General features: G+C 44.5%; 2 protein-coding genes across 2 annotated transcripts in view; one reads left to right on the top strand and one right to left on the bottom strand.

The window, feature by feature from the left end:
• Positions 1 to 257: 257 nt before the first annotated feature.
• LOC119382510 (uncharacterized) lies at positions 258 to 5,345 on the top strand. The gene is made up of 4 exons (XM_037650222.2): positions 258 to 440; positions 1,696 to 1,970; positions 3,731 to 3,925; positions 5,016 to 5,345. The coding sequence occupies exons 1-4, from the start codon at positions 263 to 265 to the stop codon at positions 5,214 to 5,216; spliced, it is 849 nt and encodes a 282-aa protein (XP_037506150.2). The 5' UTR covers positions 258 to 262; the 3' UTR covers positions 5,217 to 5,345.
• Positions 5,346 to 8,934: 3,589 nt separating this feature from the next.
• LOC119381087 (uncharacterized) overlaps positions 8,935 to 22,630 on the bottom strand; it is a 108,142-nt gene continuing 94,446 nt past the window's right edge. The window contains exons 21-29 of the mRNA XM_037649073.2: positions 22,354 to 22,445; positions 22,085 to 22,131; positions 21,614 to 21,683; positions 19,793 to 19,965; positions 16,300 to 16,418; positions 12,383 to 12,456; positions 11,605 to 11,656; positions 9,890 to 10,060; positions 8,935 to 9,735 (exon numbers count right to left, since the gene is read on the bottom strand). Coding sequence (XP_037505001.1) covers positions 9,640 to 9,735; positions 9,890 to 10,060; positions 11,605 to 11,656; positions 12,383 to 12,456; positions 16,300 to 16,418; positions 19,793 to 19,965; positions 21,614 to 21,683; positions 22,085 to 22,131; positions 22,354 to 22,445 — 894 coding nt within the window. The 3' untranslated portion in view covers positions 8,935 to 9,639. The remainder of the gene's footprint in view (positions 9,736 to 9,889; positions 10,061 to 11,604; positions 11,657 to 12,382; positions 12,457 to 16,299; positions 16,419 to 19,792; positions 19,966 to 21,613; positions 21,684 to 22,084; positions 22,132 to 22,353; positions 22,446 to 22,630) is intronic.

Genomic DNA, 22,630 nt, shown 5'->3' with positions numbered 1-22,630 from the left:
AAAGAGGAAGTAAGGGAAACGAGGGACTGAAGCTCCAACTCCTTGGAACTTCTCGCCCTCGTTACTTTTGCTTACTAACTCTGCGACCATCTCGCACTCCACTCCCCTCAACCATATTTATATCCCATTTCAGTAAATTTCGTTACATCACGTGGAAGTGCGTGTTTATTTTTCCCCTTTCTTGTTTCTGAATCTACTGCGCTATCTGTTCCAACCATGCTTTGACACAACCGTCCAAACGTCGCGTTGCAGCACCAAGAAGATGCACGGCCAGACGGACGACGTGCCCATTCTTCTGGGCCTAGGCATAGACGAATCGGACAGCAGTCGCTTCCATCACATGGTGGTCGCCGACACGGTGGAAGTGTTTGCCCGAGCCGCCATGGTGCACGTGAACATGGACCGTCTCAGTGGCGTGCACGTCAACTGGCTCTATCCAGGTCTGACTAGTGGGACACGGTTTGGCTGTTTCCAAAGGCTCATGCGATTCGCACATGCGCAGATCCGGGGGGGGGGGGGGGGGGGGATGTCCGAAGCTACAAAAGTAAGCGCTACTATGCGGTGCCTTATTTAATAATAATAATAATAATAATAATAATAATAATAATAATAATAATAATAATAATAATAATAATAATAATAATAATAATAATAATAACACCTAGGGTTTTAAGTGCCAAAACCACATGATTATGAGGCACGCCGTAGTGGAGGACTCCGGACATTTCGAGCTCCTGGGGTTCGTTAAACCTAAGTCGATGTAGTATACGGGCCTCTAGCGTTTTGCCTCTATCGAAATGCGACCGCCGTGGCTTGATCGAGTCCGCGACCTTCGAGTAAGCAGCCGAGCACAGTAATCGCTGTACAACCGCGGCGGCGGTGCCCTATTTGGAATAGCAACCACCCATAACGCAAAGCCCATGTATTAAAAGATTATTGTTTGCATGTTATTTGACGGTGCGTTAGGCCTAGGCACGACACAGACGCGCAAAACAAGGGGCAGAGCGCTCAATGGCCTCACCGTGAAACGGGCGCGGCACTGTATCAGAGGTCACGGTAGAAGCTTTGGCACAGGGGTCAAATTATTAACCAAGCAGTCTTTATTTTAATAAGGTTGTTTATCTGCATTTGTTCACTTGTGAGTCGTCACACGTGTCCATATCTCTCCCCTTCAGAATTGATTCGCACCAGTGCAGGCCATGAGGTGTGAGCCTCGCCAGAGCAAGTGCAATTTTTCAAATTGATAATGCATCTGCTATGGTTACCATAAGGCAACGTGGTATCGCCGTCACAGTGGTCTGCTCTGATGCAGCACCATTGGTAGCACGCACTTCTAGCGATCTTTATAGCGGTCCCTCATAATCATATCGTGGTTTTGGAACGTAAGATCCCCGACAGTTTTAGTGTTATTATTTGTCTGTTTGGCAGGACAAAACAGACAAATATGACCACGCGGACGCTTTGCTGTCATTTACGATTTACCCACCTTCCACCCGAATCTAGTAAGTGTCCTGCGCTTCGAATTTTAAGAAAGTACACGGAGACACTATGTGCTACGTATGCAGTGACTTACAGGGACGCCGAACGCCCACCTGTGATATTGTGACGTACAATAGCTTAAATCGTGCTACGGACCACAGCCAGCTACAGTCGATCATCAGTTGAAAATGCATAAATGGCGCCGACACATTGCAGGCGACCGGTGCGGTGACGCTGCGGACAAGGCTGGCCTCGTGGACCTTCTGCAGAAGTTCCGGTCTTTGCTTCCGTTGCCGGATTACACGCTCACAGTGGCGGTTAGCACCCAGTCAGCGACTAAGAACTACGACTTGCAGGGCGTGCTAGACGTCGTCGACTACATCGTGGTACACGCTCCGGACTCGCACAGCACCATCGCGTGCCACTTTAATCGAACAGCAGTGGCCGCTGCGATGTACAGATTTGCTAGGACAACGGGCCTCTCACGAAAGGTGACGTCCGCTAACGCTTCCCTGCTTTACTTCCCTATTTTACAATGTCTTCACTCCCCTTTGGGAAGGATGCATATCTGGACCATCATGCGACCCAGAGAACTGGTTCTTGAACCTCAACACCAAGTTCCACTTTTTTAGCGCAGCCATTCTCCCTCCTCTGCTGTAATGGCGGTCTCGAGTTGTTTGCGTGCCTCTTTCATCAGTTGGTTCATTATCTTTGGCAGCATAACGGACATACACCACATCGGTGAAATTATTTTCTCTCTTCCATTTCTATCGAGGGTGAGAATTCTCTCAAATGGCATGTTTAGTGTGTTTTATGCCGGTACATTCGAAGCAAGTGTCATCACAAGTGATGGCAGTGGGGAACGGGCTCGAGATGAGGAGCCAGAAGATGGATTAATGGCGGCGGTTTCGTAGCGATTAAAGTGTTTCACAAGCTGGCGAGATTCTCCCTTGCTGCATACGGTGGCAGCGGTGTGGTAGGACGCAATGGAGCAAATGAAAAGTGTTGCAGTGGCTTAGCTCGCCTATGCCAGGATAACGTAGCGTTAGCAAAGGTTCAGCTAATTATTCATAGCTTTCCTTATTGTCTAGGATTAGCTTGATTATCATGCTTACTGCTGCTCCAATGACACACACACGGTATACGTATTATGTGGCACATGTATATTTATTTTGCCAGGCAACTACTTCGGCATCCGATGAGTTAAGCTTCTCCGCTCTTCTGCGCCGTTGAGCAGCATTTGCGCTCTCCTTCTCCATGGCTATACCACACTGGCAAGCGCCAGTCAGAGGCGCTATCAAGCGGCTCCAGCGCAGTGTCAGACGGCGACTGCACAGCGAAGGCGACTAGTTGCGCGCGCGCCGGCGTCAGTGCGTCTGCCAAGGCTACGACGTCACTCCTCTGGAAAGCGCAGACCGACGGCGGCGGAGTGCGCGGGAGCTGCCGGCTCCGGTGCGTGACGTCACTGATCCTCGCGCATCGCGGCGCCCCCCCTCCCTATTATATCGATGTATGGGGCAGACTTTGCGCCCCCCTCTTTTTAGGTGACTACGGGGGCGCCCCCCCCCCCCTCATGATGCGGTTTACCGTTTAAGTCTGCTGTAGAAGCGGCGCAGAATTTACAAGAGGGAGAAGGGTAAATGGAGGGATAAATGCAGTGTAGGAGGTAGGGGGAAGGAAAGGTGCGAGTCTGCAGCTGTCGCCACAGAATTTCGCACCTGCGCGGGGATTTGCGAATGAGTGGCGGAGAGGTTAAACGTTCTAATCGGTAGTGTGTGCAGATGTCATAGAATGAAATAAACCGATCCCGCGCAGCAAACGGCGCCTCCTCCGTAGGGAGTTGCGACACGTCGGATGCTTGTGCCCGGAATGTAAATCCTCGGGAACTGGCATGAGCCGCCTCGTTTCCGGCAAGGCCCGCATGCGCGGGAGTCCAGATTAGTGCTACAATTTGATCGAGGGGATGGAACAAAAGCAGAGAAAGGGCTAGCTTAGACGCCCCGCCCTCTCCGAAATTATATATGGCTGTTTTAGAGTCACTTACGACAACAGATGAATTAGAGATTGTGAGGGCCAGGGCTATGGCCGCCTCTATGGCCTCCTCCGACAAAGAGGCAGGAATGGAGGTGGCCGCAGCGACCTGGCCGTGAGAGTGGATGACTGATATTGCATAATAATTCCTGTTCCCGTAATCGGCGGCATCAACATAGAGCACATCATCTGAGGAGGAGAATTGTGACTTTCCATGCAGTTCTGCTACGCCATGCGGCTCTCTGCCAGCACGTTCCTCGCACATTCACCGGTATTGGGAGCCCGTGCCCACGGCCGAGGTCCCGAACTGCGCGCAAGCAATGCTACTGGTAAGGCAGCCCGGTTCGAGCTCTGTGACGCCTCGTGGTCAGTAGATATGGCTGGCAGCACAAAGGAATGCACGCTGGCCACCAAGGTAAGCGGCTGGCGTTACGCTGAACACAATTTTGCCGCTGTGTCACTAAAGCGCGGAACAGTCGGCACAACACAGAAACAACGTGACAAATTTGCCATTTGTCTGCAAACACGGTGCACGTCTGCAACATTTGAAACAGTATGCAGTCCCGATTCGCGCCCTCACAGAGAAAGTTTGCACAGGCCACACTGTGCGTGACGACAGCATGGAAGGCAGCAAAGTTTTGCGAAACTGTCCTTGAACAGAGTGCGCCTGACTCTTATCACTGCATCACTTATCTGTCGGTGTGCACGTTTTGGCAGCAATGAAACTTTCATACGCCCCGTTCTTCGATTTTCTCCATCGCGAACGCCGATGCAGAGCAAAAATGTTCAGGAATTTGAAGACATTGTCCCGACATGTCTCCACCTTGTTCCGGTGCAAGTATACATGCTTTACATCGCAGCTGACGTCAAGAGGAATACCCGGAGCCGTCCACTACGGCGTCTCTCATAATCATATCGTGGTTTTGGGACGTTAAACCCCAGATATTATTATTATTATTACATCGCAACTGACGTCAAGAGGAATAGCTGCTGGTGTTGCACACGCAGTTTCGTGATTAACATTCCTGCGTTGGCAAGGTAACTGAAAAACCTTGTGAATGACGGCAGGCAGAAATCTGAAATGACCACTCCTCCGACATCAAGAGTGAAAATGCGCTTCCGCAAGGGCAGCGTGAGCAAAGTGTAGCTGTGCGAGAAATTGGGCTAGTTGGCATCGCACTTACAACAGCGAGCCCAACAACGATGATATGGGCAAGACAACAGAAGTGTTCTTTTCCCTTATGTTTTGATTTTGTTGTGCTCGCACGTTAGAAACCCCTGGCTGTAATCAAGAATAACGTTTCAGCCTGAATCCAGAATACAGACAGACGTACAGTGCTGTCGGTACATGTGTCTTTCTTGACCCCATTTAATTCCACTGCACTTGTCTCTGAAGTTTTCAAGTTGTTTACCTTAGCCTTTTCATGCACTTTATTACAGTTACTTGATTTACGTGACACTTTGCACTAAATGAGAAGATGAACCAACCTGCTCTTGCGTTCCAGAGGGAGCCTGTGGATGGAATGACACTGACCGCAACATATGAAACTGTGCAGAACCTCCAGCAGCGGTTTGACTTGGGCTATGCGGATGGAATCGGTGGCCAGTGTGTGGCAGTCTACGACCTCGAGCTCGACGACTACTTAGGCAGATGCAAGGCGAGGCTTTTCACCCCATCTCAGAGTCATTGCAGTCGAAGGCATTGAACAGCCCAATGCCAAACTTTATTCAAAAGTTCCATGAAGGAAACCTTGGTTAATCAAATGACTCGCAGCCAACTAGAGCCCCAGCTGCAGCAGCAATTGAGTTTGAAATAGCTCTACTTATGCAACGACGTTCTACCAAAAATATTAACTATATAATAACGTTGCAAGTTATAGTAGTGCCACTTTTATAATAAAAGCATCTCTAAACTTTAAAGAAAATCAATAAAAATGCCATTCCACATATCTTAAGGGACACCAAAGCAAGCAGCGATTTTTCTTGTATTAGCAAATTACCCCTTTACAATATCGATAGCACCAACTTTGCCACAAAAAGGCAGTTGGTAAGCGAGACCATATGCAAAAAGAAAATTCGTATACGTGCAACAATGCCTGTCTTGGCAAGCTCCTGCACCAACTCGCCACATCAAAGTTTGACGTCCTCCGCTAGGGTCTACACAATGCGATTCGTTTTTACTAGAGCTGTGCGAATAGCAAAATTTTGGGTCCGAAGCGAATTGGAATAACAAAGATTGAGTGCGAATAGAATTGAATAACTTTCAAATATTTCTCATATATTTTTCGAATACTTTGAAGCGAAATTACAGAGAAAAGTTGCAGAGAATCCCTAAGTAAGTTCTTACGAGACAGGAACAATTACTAGTCACAAACATGGTCAAAGAATAGATTTATTCCTAAGGTGAGATGCGGCTTTCGTATCGCGAAAAATAAAAAAAAAATCGATTTTCGAAAATCGCATTTTCAGTTTCTGTAGCCCTTTTTCCGATTCCAAAATATTGTCACTGAAAACTACGTACAAGTGCGGTAAAAATTTGTTGTGCTTGTCGGTGGCGAAAATTATTGCGGAAATCGCAAAAAAAAAAAAACTGCGTTACAAAAAAAAAAAAAAAAAAAGCTCCGCAATGGCGCAACCGGCGCCGCCACCTTGGACTCGTCGGAAAGATTTCTCCGCCTTCAAATTTCCCGCTTCATCTAGGTCCTCCATTCAGAAAAAAGCGTACAAAAAGCAAATGTTTGAAGTTCGTTCCGAGGCCTTCGATTTGCTGCGTCCGCCATGTTGCTCCAGCATGCCTCGCCATTGGTCCGATCCTCGCTCCGCGAGAACGTCGTCTGCTGCTTGCACGTCGCGAGGTCACGGCTGTCTAAAATAGCGCTACTTAGTGAAGCGTTCGCACTCGTTCAGTGTTCACAGGTCGACGATCATTTAGAATATAATTACGCTTTACTTTGGCAGCTGCTAGCGGAAGCTCAAGCATCAGATTACGATAGTGCGCCGAACTCGGCGCGAACATCGAAGACGTGCGTCTCGGACAGACTGTTCTGCTTATCAGCATTTCGCACCTCGTGACGAAGACCGTCGCGGGACGACTCTTCGTACTCGCGATCGAGCATGACGTAATATTGGGCACCACGGCCACGCACATAGTGACCGAGCTTACTGCTCGGAGTCATGGCTAGGCCTAACTCCGCTCACGGCGCCGATGTACGATACGAATCCGAACTCTGCGGGCTAGCGGACAAGCGAAAGCGAAGAAGCCGCAATGTGTTTCGTCGCAAGCAACGAATCGCATCGCCCGCTGGCTCCTCGGAACCGTGGATGGGCATTTTACGCATCGGACCTCCCGGCAAGCTCGTCGCGCATCGACCGCTCGAAGCACCGGTGGCATGTCTGCGCCCCAAATCTGAAGACCAAGCACGCTGCACGCCGATTTATCGTCTTTATATTTATTTTTCTTTATTATAAACCGTTATATTCATTTTCCGGAAGTTCGAATACTTCGAAATGTAAAATTTCAGTGCGAATCGAATCATGCAAACACTATTCGAAAAAAAAAGCCGCACCTCCCCGAAGGGGATCATGAGGAAATGCCAATGCATTTGGGTGCACCCGATGAGTGTGCGATTAATTAATGAAGAGAGACGAGAGTGTGCACGTAGAGGCGTAATGCTCGAGTTGCATTGTGTTACACTTCGTCCTAGTGGTATCGTTGCCGCGAGAGATTCGACTTCACCGACTTCCATCGCTATCAAGACACCAAAGCGCGCGCTCCCTGCATGATATATATAGGTCCGAGCGCGGAGAGGAGGAGCGCCCGAGCTCTCTCTCCGCCGAGCGCGCTCCGCGATGCGAGCGCCCTGATGCGAGTGCAATGAGCAAACAATCTCTCTTTGTGCTTTGGTTCAGTGGAACCAAACTCGTGGTTTATCTAAACCTCATAATTCAGAAAAAGTGAACAGACTCGGTGTCTCAGTGCACTTTCATCAAAGAATGGACGCTCATTTATCTCTTATTTGACATCATTGCATAACAAAAAAATTATGGCAGCTTCCCACTGGTGGTGTCAAAACTGAAGGAACAGCGCAGCTGTGTGGCCTTCAGGTTTCTCTTTATGTTTCTGTATTTTTTTTCTTTCTATATATATCTCTCTCTTGTTTCTTCCTTTGTTTCTGTTTATTTCCGTCTTTGTTTCTCTTTGTCTTGCTCTCTGTTCTATCTCTTTTTCATGTCTTTCTTTCTGTCTTTGTCTCTTTTTCTTTGTTTCTCTCTTTCTTCCTCTTAGTGCAACCTTAGTGTAAGCTTAGTGAAAGGACCATAACTGAGCACTCCACTCCGTTGCTTCGCAGCCATTTGTTGGGCTAACTATTGCCTTCATTTTTAGTGGAGCAGTGGCGGGTAGTGGGATTTACCCAATTTCGGTGGCACATACCCGTTTATGATGACGATTGTTTTCTGGTAGGCCGCAGAGTGACACATACCCATTAAGATGATGATAGTTTTCTGCGATTGACTCACAAGAAAAAAATCTGCTAAACAGCTTCGCTGTTAAAACAAAGGCTCATGGGGTTCCTTATGCATTTGTCTAGGACGGCTCGAAGGCAAAAGCCACCCGGTGTGGCTAGTTTATTGTGTGTTTTATATCACACAAACAGCGCTTTTTTTAAAGGAGTACTGACATGAATTTTAAATATTTTCAGATTGTTGCTCCAGACAAAACACTGGTGTCAAGAACCCTGAAAAGAGTATTGTGATTGTGGTGCATGGGAATGCATTGGATATATTTTTAATACTGCTACCCAAGAAAAAAACTTTCGATTTCGATATCAAGGGGGCGGCTTCTCAGTGATCTATCATCGCAGTGTGACATCGCGGGAAACAGCAACTCTCAACGTACCAGCGGCACATCTGTCATCTGCTCGTGATGAACGTAAACAATGATGGGAGAATTGTCGTCCAGTTACCCCGACAGAGTTCTGCGATTTTGGCTGCATGCAGGACACAGAATTCGCGAACTTGGTGGAACTGTGTTCATTTTCCACTGCGGTGGGGCTGGCTTGCATATGCTCAGTGACGAAAACTTTAAAATCAAAGTAAAATATTTCACACGTGTTGTCTGACTCCAGTGTATGGAGAGCGTTAACACTTCATACCAGGGAAATGTAAAATGTCTCTTTTGCGATGTCTAAAAATCATGTCATTACTCCTTTAATGTTTTTAGTCGTGCAAACACTGCAAGGAAGACTAAGTGAACACACAGCTCACACGCCTCTAGCCACAAGGCATGCATGTGGTCATGCGACTTTAGGCAATCACGTAAACACCAGTTTTTACAGGCTAGCAAATTACGTGCTGGGGTTGGCAAGCCAGGCATTGGCTCACTGTGCAAGCTGACTAACCAACCCCATAACAACTACTACAGAGTACGCTAATTACAAAAGATACTTTAATGCTCTTCTCAAGAAGCAGTACCAGTGTGAGAATACTGCACACAACAGGTCGAGAAACTATCTTCACAAACAAAAACAGAGTATAATGTCTAACGAAACAATGTTGACTGACCCTGAATGCTGCACTGTTGGACGTAGAAATGCAGGTACTTTGAGACTTGAAGGTAGAAGGCTTCAAGCAAGGCTAGAGATTAAGCACACTAGGCAACAACATTCGGCTAACTTATAACCAAGAGCTCAAGGAAAGACAATGCTAAAATAGCGATACCTTTGCTGAAGTAAAACGATGATCAGTGAGCAGGTATAGGCAGCGCAATGCCCGAAGCAAGTAAAAGCCCTTGTTCAGACAATACTGCACTTGGCACAAGCAGACCGGCTGCTATAAGTAAAATCTCTTAAGAACTCTTCACTCGCAAGCTTTCCTTGCTTGCAGAATTCTAAAACACCAGTCCATTTACCTCAACTGTAAAAGGCAGTTTCGAAGCAGGTTTTAGCAGCTCACAGCAACATTTTGACTACAGATAACAATGGCTCTGCTGACATCACTATTGTTAACAAAATGTCAGGAGAGATTTAGACAATGCAGCAGTCTCACAGCAGTGACTGCAACCTCTGCTTCCTCTTCGCGAAAGTAGCAATAACATTTAGCAATGAATCACCTTCTCACAAAATCCAAGGGTCACGTAATTACTTCACCCTCATTCTGGTGGTTTTTTGCGGCAGCAGCCTCCAATGCCTCATCAGTATCAACAAGCAATGACTTGCTTTCGACATCCTGAAACAGATAAAGGATATGTTAGCACCACAAAAGATGTTGAAAAGAAGTCAAGGAATATGAATTAAGCAATGGAATAAAATAGAAAACAGATGTAATACAGGAAGGAAGAGGCTGCTGTGGATCAAACCAAGATGCTTCTTTCCAACCTCACCTTTGAATAAAGTAGCCTCGAAGCAGCCCTGCCTGCAATGAACGCGACTATAATCAAGAGGAGGAGACCACCCAAGGCCAGCAGGAGGTAAGCAAAAAGTGTGCTGTAGAACATAGGATTTTCCAATGTGCTTTTCAGGTAATCAGCTAACGCCTTGTCCAGTTCGATGTTCTGAAACATAATTAAGTAGTAATGTAGCACAACATGTACCTTTTGCAGAACACAAAAAAAGTGACCAGTGATAATGTGGAGGTACACGTGCACGCATACATACAAACAGCCACACATCAAAGCAGCCTTGGTTATTCCCACAATATATTTAATACAGGCAAAGAAAGTCTAAGCCACAGGAAGTAAGCTTATAAGAATGTAGAGGAAGATATTCAAAATTATTATTTGTTTATCAAGACCGTTAGCTTTTTCATGCTCTTAGAGCTAGTGGGTCACAAGGCGAGTGCTGTAATTTGTAAAAGCACATGAAACACTTTTACCAGGGCCACCAAAAGAGATGGAGAGAGTGCTGATTACAATGCTAGTCCCTTATCACCAGGACAGCTGTGCTTGATTTCAATGTAGTCAATGGTGAAGTGTAAGGGTGTGGTATGTGTTTCACAGTGCATGGTTAGAACATTTAACAAAACTATAGCTTGACCAATGTGTACTTGAAGGCTAGACTACACATATTGTTTCAAGAACATGACACAATCTCAGGGTTGGCCTTAGGGGTGGGTGACCTAAGTGGTCACTCAGGCCATCATCAATAGTACATTAGAAAGGTGGGAGGGGGGTTCGCCCAATGCTGAGGCCATATTCTGGAACGATCACGAAAGGCAACAATCGCCAAATTGTCACCTTTGGTGCGCACTCATTGACTATTGAGCAAAACAGGAAAAGTGAGGGCACCAGCTAGTTTTTCCGTCGACATCATGGTGCTCTGGACATGCATGGAATAAATGAACACACCTTATCACTGTTGGGTCAAGGTAAAGTCTAGCATTTCAGTGACATAGATGGTAGCTTCTAGTATTAAATCCTTGGTGGATACGTGCTGCATTTTTTAAGCTGAAGCTTTCAGCGAGCATTACCTTGGTGTGTTTTCAGTAATCATTGTTTTGCCAGTGCATATTTTTTTGTGGTTTGAATGTGCCAGCAGCATGAACCACACGTTGCTCACGTGATTTATCACGCGCCAGCAACATGTTGAGATGTTGAGTCTGTCGCTGCAGCGGCACGCCACAGATGAACTCTGAGTATGCAGTGTTAAACTCTGAACAAAAATGCATTTCACACAAGGTTGCATTCTTTGAATATTATACTGTGCTTTAAACAAGAAACATTGAAAGCACTTTAAATGCATTTTATATTTCATGTAGCCACAGCCAAGCCTGGCCACTGCGTAGAAGCCAGTACACACTTGAAAACGCCACACTTGGGTCGCTCTGCACTCATACAGTATGTTCACTCTTGTGTTGCGAGACATTTGTAACACGAATGGCCAAAGTAATGATGACAACATGGGGAAGCATTTGATTCAATTAGTGAACACATCAGACTATACGTCACGCAAGGCAACACTGTCGCCTTTCGCGACTGTTTCAGAATACGGTCTTTGTACATATACTCATAAGCAATTGTTTTAAAATGTAATTCATTGAAGCCATCACACCGGTGACTTTGATGACAACCGAAAATCACCACTAACACTTTTTACTTACTATTTCCTCCCACAGGACAGGATAGACTATTTCTGGTATATCAGTCAGTCCCCTATAAGAAAAGAATGACATCGTAAGGCACCAAAGAATGGAGAAATTCCAAAGAGACTACTAAAGGGACACAAGCCTCACAGGCCACAGGACTTTTTCACAGAACTTGTGAGATTGCATATTTCTTTTCCTTGGTTTTTTCCAAACCGCCATGCATGTGCTTGTTTAGCTGTAGCTGTATGCAATGTGTGTTTAGCACTAATATAACTGTATATGTCATCACTGCACACCGTCTCCTCCATCTTACTGGCGTCACATGCCTTAAGATGTGACGGTACTAACCATCACAGCAAGAAAGCAGTGAAGGCACCTGAACAGGGTGGGTTGACAAGAGTTTTACGCTACTTTTTTGTACATGCACTGGCATTGCAGTAAAAAAAAAATATTTTTCTCAATGTTGCACGAAAGTAAAGAGCTGACTTGACGCCCCTTTTCAGTAGTCTTGAGAAATACTTCATGCTTTGTGCTCGAGACCATGTTGGAGGTGATAAAGCTATACGCACAATTGCAGCTGACCATAACTACCTAGTTGGACTCCCATTAAATCCACATTTCCCGATATGACTGAAGATGAAAGCACGCTGTCATTATCAACCTAATGAAGTTACATGGCCACAAAACAGCAAGGTCAGGTCTTTGAAGCTAAATATGGGCTCTTAGTTATTTAGTTTGTTTGGATAAAGGTTGTGAAAGACTTCAACAGGCTGCAAAGAAAACTTATGCTTACGTGATGAGACGGTTTTTCTTGAGAACCATGTTCAGCTGGATTCGTCCTCTGAGGCTGACGGTGAGACCCAACTTCTGTGGAAGTGTAAATAGCGAACAGGAGTGCATCAGCCTTCACTTCCATTATGGCTCAAATACACTAGCAGAAAAACACGCGCGGTGCGTCACCGGCAGAAAAACGCTGTTGCAGCGGTGCAGCCACACTATCTCACGGCAAGCCCCTCCTTTTTACAAAAGGCTGCTGTCAGTCCCTCCTAGGCGCATTTTTGGGGGGTCACGTGAATTTACAACAGCCTGAAGAGATGAAGCTTACTTGTTGAAAAGAATGAGGCATGCACGCACGAGTTCTAAAACCTTTCCCGCACTAAACGAGCCTCCCCATCAATCAGCGTCCGGCCAGCTCCAGCCCGCTATAGGGACCTCCCCCTCAAGTTTGCCCACTGACGCCAGCGCTTGCCATTCCCCTGCCAGAAAAAGCGTACAACTGTTGAGCATTACAACCCTTCCACTCTCTTTGGCTCCCACGCATTTGCGAAGCACGCGCTGCACATGAAACGCCCCTCGTTCCGTGATGTCACCCCGACAGAAAGGGGGGAACTATTGCTGCGTCGTCAACTGTCACAATGGCCATGCAAACACGAAGGGGCCGGCTCCACCTGTGAAATTCTACCGATTCCCAAACAGATGGTACGAAAAAAGCAGACGACAGGCATGGATGCAAAGCTCACACTTGAGTGGGCACGACCACGACTACGAAAAATGAAAAAAAAAAAAAAGCATTAGCCATTGTTGCACGTCCATTGGTATTTTTGGCAGATACAGTGAACTAGTTGTTACTGAGTGTGCAGGTACAGCCCGTACAACACGGTGTACTTTCGATAGTGACCAAGATAAAATGCCTTGACAGTAATTGGCTCTTCTCCCGCAGATTGCACAAAAGAAGTTTTTCTGAAAGTGGGACGCTCGTCATGTTCCTATTAACAATGCTATGTCAAGTTGATTGTACAAACGCTGTTCGTGAACTCTGAGTACTGGCTATGGGAACGGCAATAATGCAAGGAAGGACACGTGAGATAGATGTCAATTTTTGTTGCGGGAAAGAAAGAAGCATACCATTTATTTTTGGAGTGTTGCGCACCGCATGATAACTCGAATGGTTGTTAATGAATTAAGGTATCCCAACTAATAGCAGTCACAGCGCCAGGGCCGCTTAACCTAAAGCACGAGAAGCGGCCTTACCCATGCATCCAGTAACAAACATAGGGAGTGCGTAGTACACACAGCAAACCAAATAAAACAGGTATATAATTATGAACGTACAGAACATTGTGCTAACTCCACGTCGTAAACAGCGTCGTCTTTCACTTGCGAAATGCACTTCGCTCTGACGAGGACGGCGTCATCTGCTATCACTTGCTCCGCATCTGCTACATGGCTGAGCAGACACTGGCCTTTCACCAAGTTGCTGCCACGCGGACAGAAGCGTGTACATCCTAACTGCGCATGACGCGAAATTCTCAAAAACACGTGCAGAACGCGTGCAGCGTGCGAGTAAAGCAACGCGTTTTCAAGGCAGCTTGAAGGGGACAGCGGAGGGGTCAACACTCAAGTAACCAGTTCTCTCCCCACATTGACTGACAGCGCCCGGCACCGCAGTGCCTCCCACGGCGTGGGTATCCCCTATACCGAGGCATACGTCACGAAAGGGGCGAGGGTGTGTGAGCCACTCAAATTGGTCTCCTCAAGAAGCGCCGCATGCCGTGAAAAATGGTGCACGGACCCATTCTTCTCTCAGCACAAAAGTGCTGCGCGGTGCACATTTTTCCCCTTGTGTGTTTCAGCCTTTATTATCTTTTCTTTTTTTTTCAGATTATTGTTAGCCAGGAAACAACAGAAGGGTCTTTCATTTCAAGTCAATTCGAACACCAGGCACAGTAAATACAAGTAGCAAATCAGCTATTGCCCTAGAAGTAAGACTAAATGCCCCCTACAGCAGCGGTGTGCTCCAGCCAAATAGTTTCAAGTGCGTCTACATTTAAAACTGTCGCAGCGAATAAATGATCACAACGGAACAAACAAAGTTGCGATGGGTTGACAAAATTAAATGAAAGTCTAGTGCACCTGTTGGATTATTCAATGATATTGCATAACATATTCATAACCAGTGACACTGAGACAAGTAGATAGCACACACACAGTGCTATCTTCCAATACACCTTCACTGACCAACCATATGGCTGACTGAACAACCAATCAATAAACAGATAAGGTGGCACAGACTAATAAGTGCACTGTGGACGAGGGCTATGAACTTTTTAAATCAACAACCTGGAGTTTGCAAAGCATGGTACACAATTGCTCTTGAATTCTACCCATTGGAATACCACTGCAACGGCTAGAAATCTAATATGTGCTTTGCAATCCGGAAGAATGCCATTTCCACTGATCCGTCATGGCAGATGATAATGTTGTAGCGATGACATCTTGTAGCCTTCATTCAGACATGGTGCATTTCACTATTAAAACGTTGCACACGTTCCGTATACTATATGCCACTGACAGAGAACAAGATTACAAGAATAATAAAAGGCAAGTCAAACCCCAAAAACATACCATTCCTATCGAGATAGACAATTTAAACCCTGTGCATTGAAAATGTAGTTCCCCATATGATGACCTAACAAACTCTTTCACTCAGTGTTTTTTAGTGGTGCAACACAATCAGCTAAAACATTAGGACAATTCCAACTAAACATGAAAGAACTGCTGATTTCCAAAATTGATTTACCAGCAGTCAACACCCTGTGTAGTACTAGTACATGTAATGTAAAAATTCACTCAGTATATCCCACAAAAGTTTTTTGCATTGCAGTGGCCATAACAAAGCTGAATTTGATGAAGACAGCCATGATGACCCCATGATGGCTCACTTTAACCCCTTAACTGCTTATGATGACCTGAGCTTGTCATGAGAAATTATCACTTTTTTGCTTATGACAAGCTGTGCTCATCAAGGCTCTTCAGCAATGTTTCAAGAGGCTTTTGACGAGCCGAGCTTGTCAAATGGTGTTCTATTTAAAACATAGATGGCAGCACGGGTTCAGTGATTGGCGCTTTCATTGAATGAGAGTCTGCACACTAAACGGCGAAATGCACGTCTTGCGTCTCCCGCGCATTATAAACGAACATGGTGCAATGCCGTGCTTTGAACGCTACACCACAAGGATCGTAGCCTCATCTAGTTTGTATCGAACTATCGAGGAATAGTGCATTTTGTCCACGGGAAGTCAAATGAAACACATACTTTCTGGAGTTGCAGAAATTTCTTTCGGAATACCCATGCACTGCAGTGGCCATAATAAAGCTGAATTTGATAGACAATATAAACAAAAAATGTTATTACGAGGCCCGCAGCCAGGGGCGGGAAGGTGTCTAGACCCCCCCCCCCCCCCCGAAATTCTGATGGAGGGGGGTGTTTTACAGAAAATAAATAACGAAAATATGTTTTTTAAGGCCTTCAGCAACTGCCCCCCCCCCCCCCAAAAAAAAATTACTGGCTACAGGCCTGGGTATTACATGACAGTGCGAAATATGATGACTAAAGCATTTTTATAAGCCGTAAAACGCTTTCACAAGCTTTTTTTTTCGTTTCAAACATGTTACTGAAGCATTTCACGTCATTAAAAAATTTGGCAATTTCAGAACAATTTTTTGTAATTTAATCGGCACTTAAGGGGGTTAATGTACAAAATCTTACAACTTGGGCTTCACACTAGCAAGATGCAAATATGGTTACTGTGAGGCAATACACCATGACTGGGCCAGACTCAGACTGGCGAAAGTTAGGTGAAGAGGCAAAGAAAATTTCATATTAAAAATTCCAAATATTCTCAAGTGCTCGGGAGACCTGCGACTTACAGGTTCCAAGTCCAGCTGAAAGCGATGCAGACTGCCATTTGGCTGCAGTCCCTCCACTTGCTCCAAGTAGTAAGGGTCAGCCATGTAGAAATGTGGGAAAGACAATGCCACAGGTAAATCTGGAAATACAGATACAACCCAGCACTTGAAGCACAAGACACTACTTAATTTAGACACCCCTTAAAAACACTTGAGACGAGCTTCAGCTCTTACCCTCCCTACCAAAATACTTATGAAATGCAGAAATGCACTGCTTAGGTCAAAATAAAACTTGTCACATCTAAAAGGAGCCATTAAGCCCAGGTGACAATTTTGGATCAGATTAATTTTACATGGGCACCCTGCTTCCTTCGCATTCAACGCATAGAAAACCTTCAAAAATTACTGAAGTGGCACAGTCGACAACTGAAACATTGCAGTTTTCTGAATAGCGTCTAGTATTTGTCCTAACAAGGATAAAAATGTTACAGTGGACCTTAACCCAGAAGCAGGGCTGGGCAGAGATACTCAGAAAAGTATTCCGGAATACAGATATCGAAATACATGAACTGGAAGCCTAAAATACAGATACTGAGATACATTTGCCTTTAACGTAACGGGATATTTCGGAGATACTTTTGCAATAAGACGAAAAAAGTATTCCGGAATACAGTTACAGCGATACAGACACTGGAATACATTTTTTATTTCAAGGATGCTCATACTACGCACAGACACTTATTAGTGCAGCATAATGTTGTAATTAAAGTTACAGCGCATCGAAACGTTCAGTTCATTTATTTATTTGTTACAGTACCCTCAGCGCCATTAAGACATTGCAGGGCAGGGGGGGGATAAAGTACATAATTAGCAATAATGACATAATTACAAGTATCAATTGCAATAAAAATACACTATTTCACAGCAACAGTAACAAGGATTGGACACCGAAATCGACATACTTGGCGAACAAACTATAGGCTACGCTAGAAATAGCACACTTTAAGCAAATCACTCGAATCACTAATGAACACCAGTGAATTGAGAAAAAGCACACATTTATTTTGAAGATCTGCTTTGCTGAGAAGGTTGCTGTGTAGGCTTCTCAAATAGGCTGTATTCTAACAGCGTCGGTTCAGCCTCAGCACAAGACTAACGAAAGAAAACGAGCACAAATTCGTGTTATAGTGAATAAATATCGCATTCATAGCCGGATTGCCCTGCAGCGTGGTGATATCTCTTCTCGGGTCATCTAGATACCGAAACGCTTCCGCCCTCACTTGGGTTGTTCTGACTGTTCAGAATCCGAAGTCTGTCCCCATCTTCTGAATCCTAAGCCGTCTGACCCTGCTTCAATGAAGCTGTCACCACCACCGACGCTACCAGCACCCATTTCAGAAAGCCGCAACAGGCGAAGTCGGCTCCGGTGGTGGGGGAGCCTGCTACCGCAAAAGACCGTTTCACGCATGTAATCAATTAGGAACGCACCCTGACATTGGAGAGGTGGCTAAAAGCGCGTCAAAGATAGCCATCGTCTAGTCACTTCCGCCGCGACTACGGGAACTGCTTTTCGAAGTGCCGCCCCTTTGAGAACTGAACGCACGCGAAGCATTGCAAAGCCTGTTCCAAGGCGGTATCCGCGCGGGGGGTCGCGAAGTAATAGCTTGCCACCCGAAAAAAATTAGGCGTGCTGCACTGATCTTGAGAGACAGCGACGACTTTCGTCGGCAGAGGCCGACAACACTGCCCCTGCGATTCTGCCGTCTGCGGCGTCGCGCGCTTTACCACATGAACCATTCGGTGCTTGAGCGGAAACCATCGCCGCCCTAACTGTCGGGGAGCGGCGGCGCGCCTTTGCTTGTCTTGGCACAAAAAAGAAAAAAAACGCCATTCCCCTGTTGGAAACACGCCTCAACTCATTTTTGACACAAAAAAACAATGTAACGAGATACCCGTGTCCAGCATAGTATCGCGATACAGGCGATACATCGTAAATGTATTTCACTACTGAGATACAAATACATTTTTCAAATGTATCTCGATACAGAAATACAGATACTCAAAAGTATCTCTGAAGTACTATCGCGATACTCTTGTATCGCGATACTGCCCAGCCCTGCCCAGAAGATATCAATGATTTATGAACAAAGGCTATTAAACTTGATAACTAACAAGTGATCAGCTCATCATGACCATGTGCCAACGCCGGTGAAGACTTAATTCATCACTTTTCACAAATTACTTTAACTGCTTGATGTCACTTTAACCAGAAAACACCTTGACACAGCAAAATATGCCAAAAAGTCTTTAAAAATAAATGTGGAAGCTGTACTTTATCATTAGGTGATGAAAGATAGCCTATCCTCATCATCAGCCTATTATATGTCTATATTATATCCAATAAAAGCAACATTGAAACAAGATTTCTTGACATAAATTGCTAGTTTATACAGTTATATTCAATGGAAACACTACCAAAAAGAGTCAAGTTTAAAATAAATATTTCATTTTCAATTAGTACATAAATTTAAACATAAATGAAACAAATGTTGTAAAACCCATTATTTTCACACTCCTTTATCTATGCACCCTTTGCAACTGAAGATTGTCGCAGGAGGGCACAGACAAGAAAATATTTTGGGGGAAAGTTCTGCTAGCTATACAGCTTAAAAAGTGGCACATTTAATTTACTTATTTATGGAAACTTGCAATATGCAAACTTGCATAGATAAGATGCAGAGGTCAGTCTTGAGAGCTCATCTCAGATTTTATCTCTCTTATCTTTGAGAGTTTATCTCTGAGATGCTGCATGGACTGCCTTGTTTAAAAACAAAGCAGGCATGATAAAAAGGAAAGAATGCAAAGGATGGTCTGACAGACATATGGCACAGCCCAGAAATTTGGAAAATTAGTAGCCAAAATACGCCCAGTGTCCCTGATATACGAACAACAGGGGCTGGTAAGCTATCTAGGCCTTTTATGGTATCCGACACATCATGCTAGACTCAATGCAAAGGAAAAGAAAGACATAAAAATACAGACTGTTGAACCATTTCACATTCATTTCAATTGTGCTGAATTTAAATATGAACACACTTCCAAAAAATGAAAAATTTAAATATGAACACTCTTCAAAACCCTCATTTTACAAGACAGATGTGGTCAACCTTCAGGATTTGAAGGTTTAGAGATTAAGATGAGCAGCTGATTTATTTCATCAAAAGTTTGTCATGACCTGCAAGCTGTATTTAGAAGTAGTCATTGAAAAATTCATTGTTTTTCTTGCTTATTACGCCCTGCCATAAATAAATTACAGCTTCAGTGCAGTGGTGCGAACTGACAAAGCAAAACCTAAGGCATTAGAAGATCTGCTACAAAGTCCATACTATGGTTGTTTTGATCAAGGCTTTTAGAAGATGTAGACCCAAAATGTTTAACCTAAAATATGCACCCTGGTATCATATTCCAGGACAAAGCAAACTGTGGAAAATCTTTGTTATAGCAGAGTGGTTACCATGTTGGCATGGGCCAAGGTCCATTGCTCCAGAGCGCAGTTTGCGCTTTGTATCAAAGCAGGCATTTGCAGAATAGTTTTCGCCATTTTGGAAAGTGGTCTCTGGAGCTACAAACCGCTCCAGGGGTATTGCGAACATTGATGTACTGCCACTATGCTGCATTCTGAATGACCTGAAAGTGGGCACAGCAGCTGCATGAGAACAAGTTTGCCACACCTCATGAAAAACACATTGAAAATAACAAAGGTTATGATTGACAACTGGCCAGAGCATATCATAAGACAATGGTGGAAGTGGAAAGACTGAATTATAGTGACAGAATCTAGCATTCTTTTCACAATTTGAATAGGATTTGTGTTCTTAAATTGCGTTTGAAAATCGCAATAACCGGCACATCACGTTGCCTGATGGACAAGTCTTGGTACTGTGTGAAAGGGTCGTTCGGATTGCTCTGCATAGTCTACTGTTGTTTAGGCACACCACAATTTGGGCTTGAAATTACATTCTGTACATTATTAGGCATCCCTGCTTTATTCTACGCTTATTACGAAGTAGAGGGAGTTGACACCGAGAAGCAGCGATGCCATCATGGCAATTAATGAAACCATGTCGAGCCGCAGTGCATACGCATGTGCACGCATGCGTAGCAAACTGCAGCACACGAACATACTTTCACGATCGTAAAAAAACAATGCAAAAACAACAAATGAACACTGCGTGTCTCTGTGTTCGTGAGTTGTTTTTGCACTGTTTCTTCACGATCGTGAACCATGACTTGAGGTAATCAAAATCCTAAGCAGAAGTAAGGATCGATCAGCTTGCAAACTATAGGAAGCATTCTTTATCATGCAGAAAGGCGATATGTGCATCAGCACCACATCTGTATTTTTGTGTGGTTGTGAATTTAGAATACTAAACAGAAGTTGATAGTTTTGCAGTAAGCCAACCCTAATCTATTGTTCCTTTATGATTACACATGCATTCATTGCCTTCATTTGTTATGAAGTGTAATGCGTGTGATTTCATTCTAAAAAGACAGGGCGTGCAAACACGGACACAAGAAAGAAGTCAGGACACCTTAAACGCCGACTAACAACTGAATAGATGCACAACGGCGGAAAAGAAGGCATCAAAACTTATCTGCGCATGCCCATGCAATAGGCGAACCTATCAATCCGGCACGCGTGGGGGCCTACGCGAAAGATAACTGTTAAGGCATTTGATTTCATCTTTATGCAAGTTAATCGACGGTTGGCTCACGCATGCGCTACCACTATTCTCGATATGCCATGCCTCAATCATCAGACGCGTTTCTTCATTCCTACGTCGGTACAAAACTGCACATTCATTGAATTTTGGCGTAAATGAAAATAGCTGGAGTCAGCTCTCGTCCTGTCATGCACTTCTCCGTCGTGTCCTTGTCAAAAGTAGTGCTGGAATATTTTAGGTAAGAATGTACCACCAAATTGCCCCGCAACGTGTTTTGTTAAGCAAATGTCCAACACGTCTGCACGTTTTCTTGGGCATTAGATTTTATTCCTGTGGCCGCACTGAAGTGGCTCAGAATATTCAGGATTTCGTGGCTGCAAGATTTTTTAAAACGCTGCAGCACTAAAGATTTCAATAAGACAAAGCCATTTGAATGATGTAGTGACAAAATAAGATCACAGTGAGCCAATCAGTTTAAATATTTGCCTTAATTAAACAATTGCATGAGATACTGCAGCTATTGTTAACACGAAGGACTACGTCCACATCAAGTTCAAACAAAATGCTGCCGACGTTGTCTACAGACTAGAGTGACGATCTGTAGTTCCTACCTGCAGAAGTCAGGACTGTAAATTTCAATAAACTCCTGTCCAGGTTTCAGTGGAGGCACGAGCTCGCCATCTAAGTATCACAGAAAAAGTGTCATTGCCTTTTGAGCACAAACATTGTCACTGCAAAGTTTACAAAAAAAAAATTCTCTTCAAGTGCCTCAAACAGGCCCGTAGCCCGGGGGGGCCCAGACCCCAGAAATTTTGATGACACATGGTGTTTTATCGAAAATAAATAATGAAAATAGGTGTTTTTCTCAAATAGTTACGGTTGTCAGCAAGTGCCCCCCCCCAAAAAAAAATTCCTGGCTACGGGCCTGGCCTCAAAATACACAGAGCTCAAAAATTTGTTATACAGTGACAGTCTATTGAACATACTACAAGTTTGTTTTTTCTCCCAAAATTGATGATGCCAGGTGAGAGAAACTTGATGAACTGAGGGACACAAGCATGAACTGAGTCAGTAGTACTCACTTGTGCCATTTATCATGTTGCATGTCCCATTCCACCAGGTCATGTTTCTGCATAAGAATAAGTCACACATGTAACTCAAAAAATGCATGCTATACTGTGCTATTAAGCATTAGATATATATACCACACAAGTACATTTGAATACTCTTGCACAACAAACTACACAGCCAAGAGTCAGAATTTTCAGCAAACATTCCAGCAAATTAGAACGTCATTGTCAAAAATGAATTTCATTTCAGTTTTAAAAGTGAATGCGCATGAACAACTTACTGCAGGCCATTCCAACGAGTGATAACATTGTATTTGTCCATTTCGCCTTTGCCTGTGTACACAGTGAAAAGGCCATCATTTGAACCATTACGCTGAAAAAGCAACACAAGGAAGGTAAGGACACAGGGCATTTAGTCTAGGGATGCACAAAAAGCACATGCATAATTATGTTCTTAAATGAATAAAAGATTGAGATTTTTCCAGCATATTCTAAAGCTTATGCCCACATCAACCAAACAAGACCACGTTCAAAATGCCGGTGCATGGGCTCAAATTG

Source organism: Rhipicephalus sanguineus, chromosome 2 (assembly GCF_013339695.2).
Source record: "Rhipicephalus sanguineus isolate Rsan-2018 chromosome 2, BIME_Rsan_1.4, whole genome shotgun sequence".
Lineage (NCBI taxonomy): Eukaryota > Metazoa > Arthropoda > Arachnida > Ixodida > Ixodidae > Rhipicephalus > Rhipicephalus sanguineus.
The sequence above is the reverse complement of the archived record's forward strand: the minus strand, read 5'-3'. Positions and strand labels throughout refer to the sequence as shown.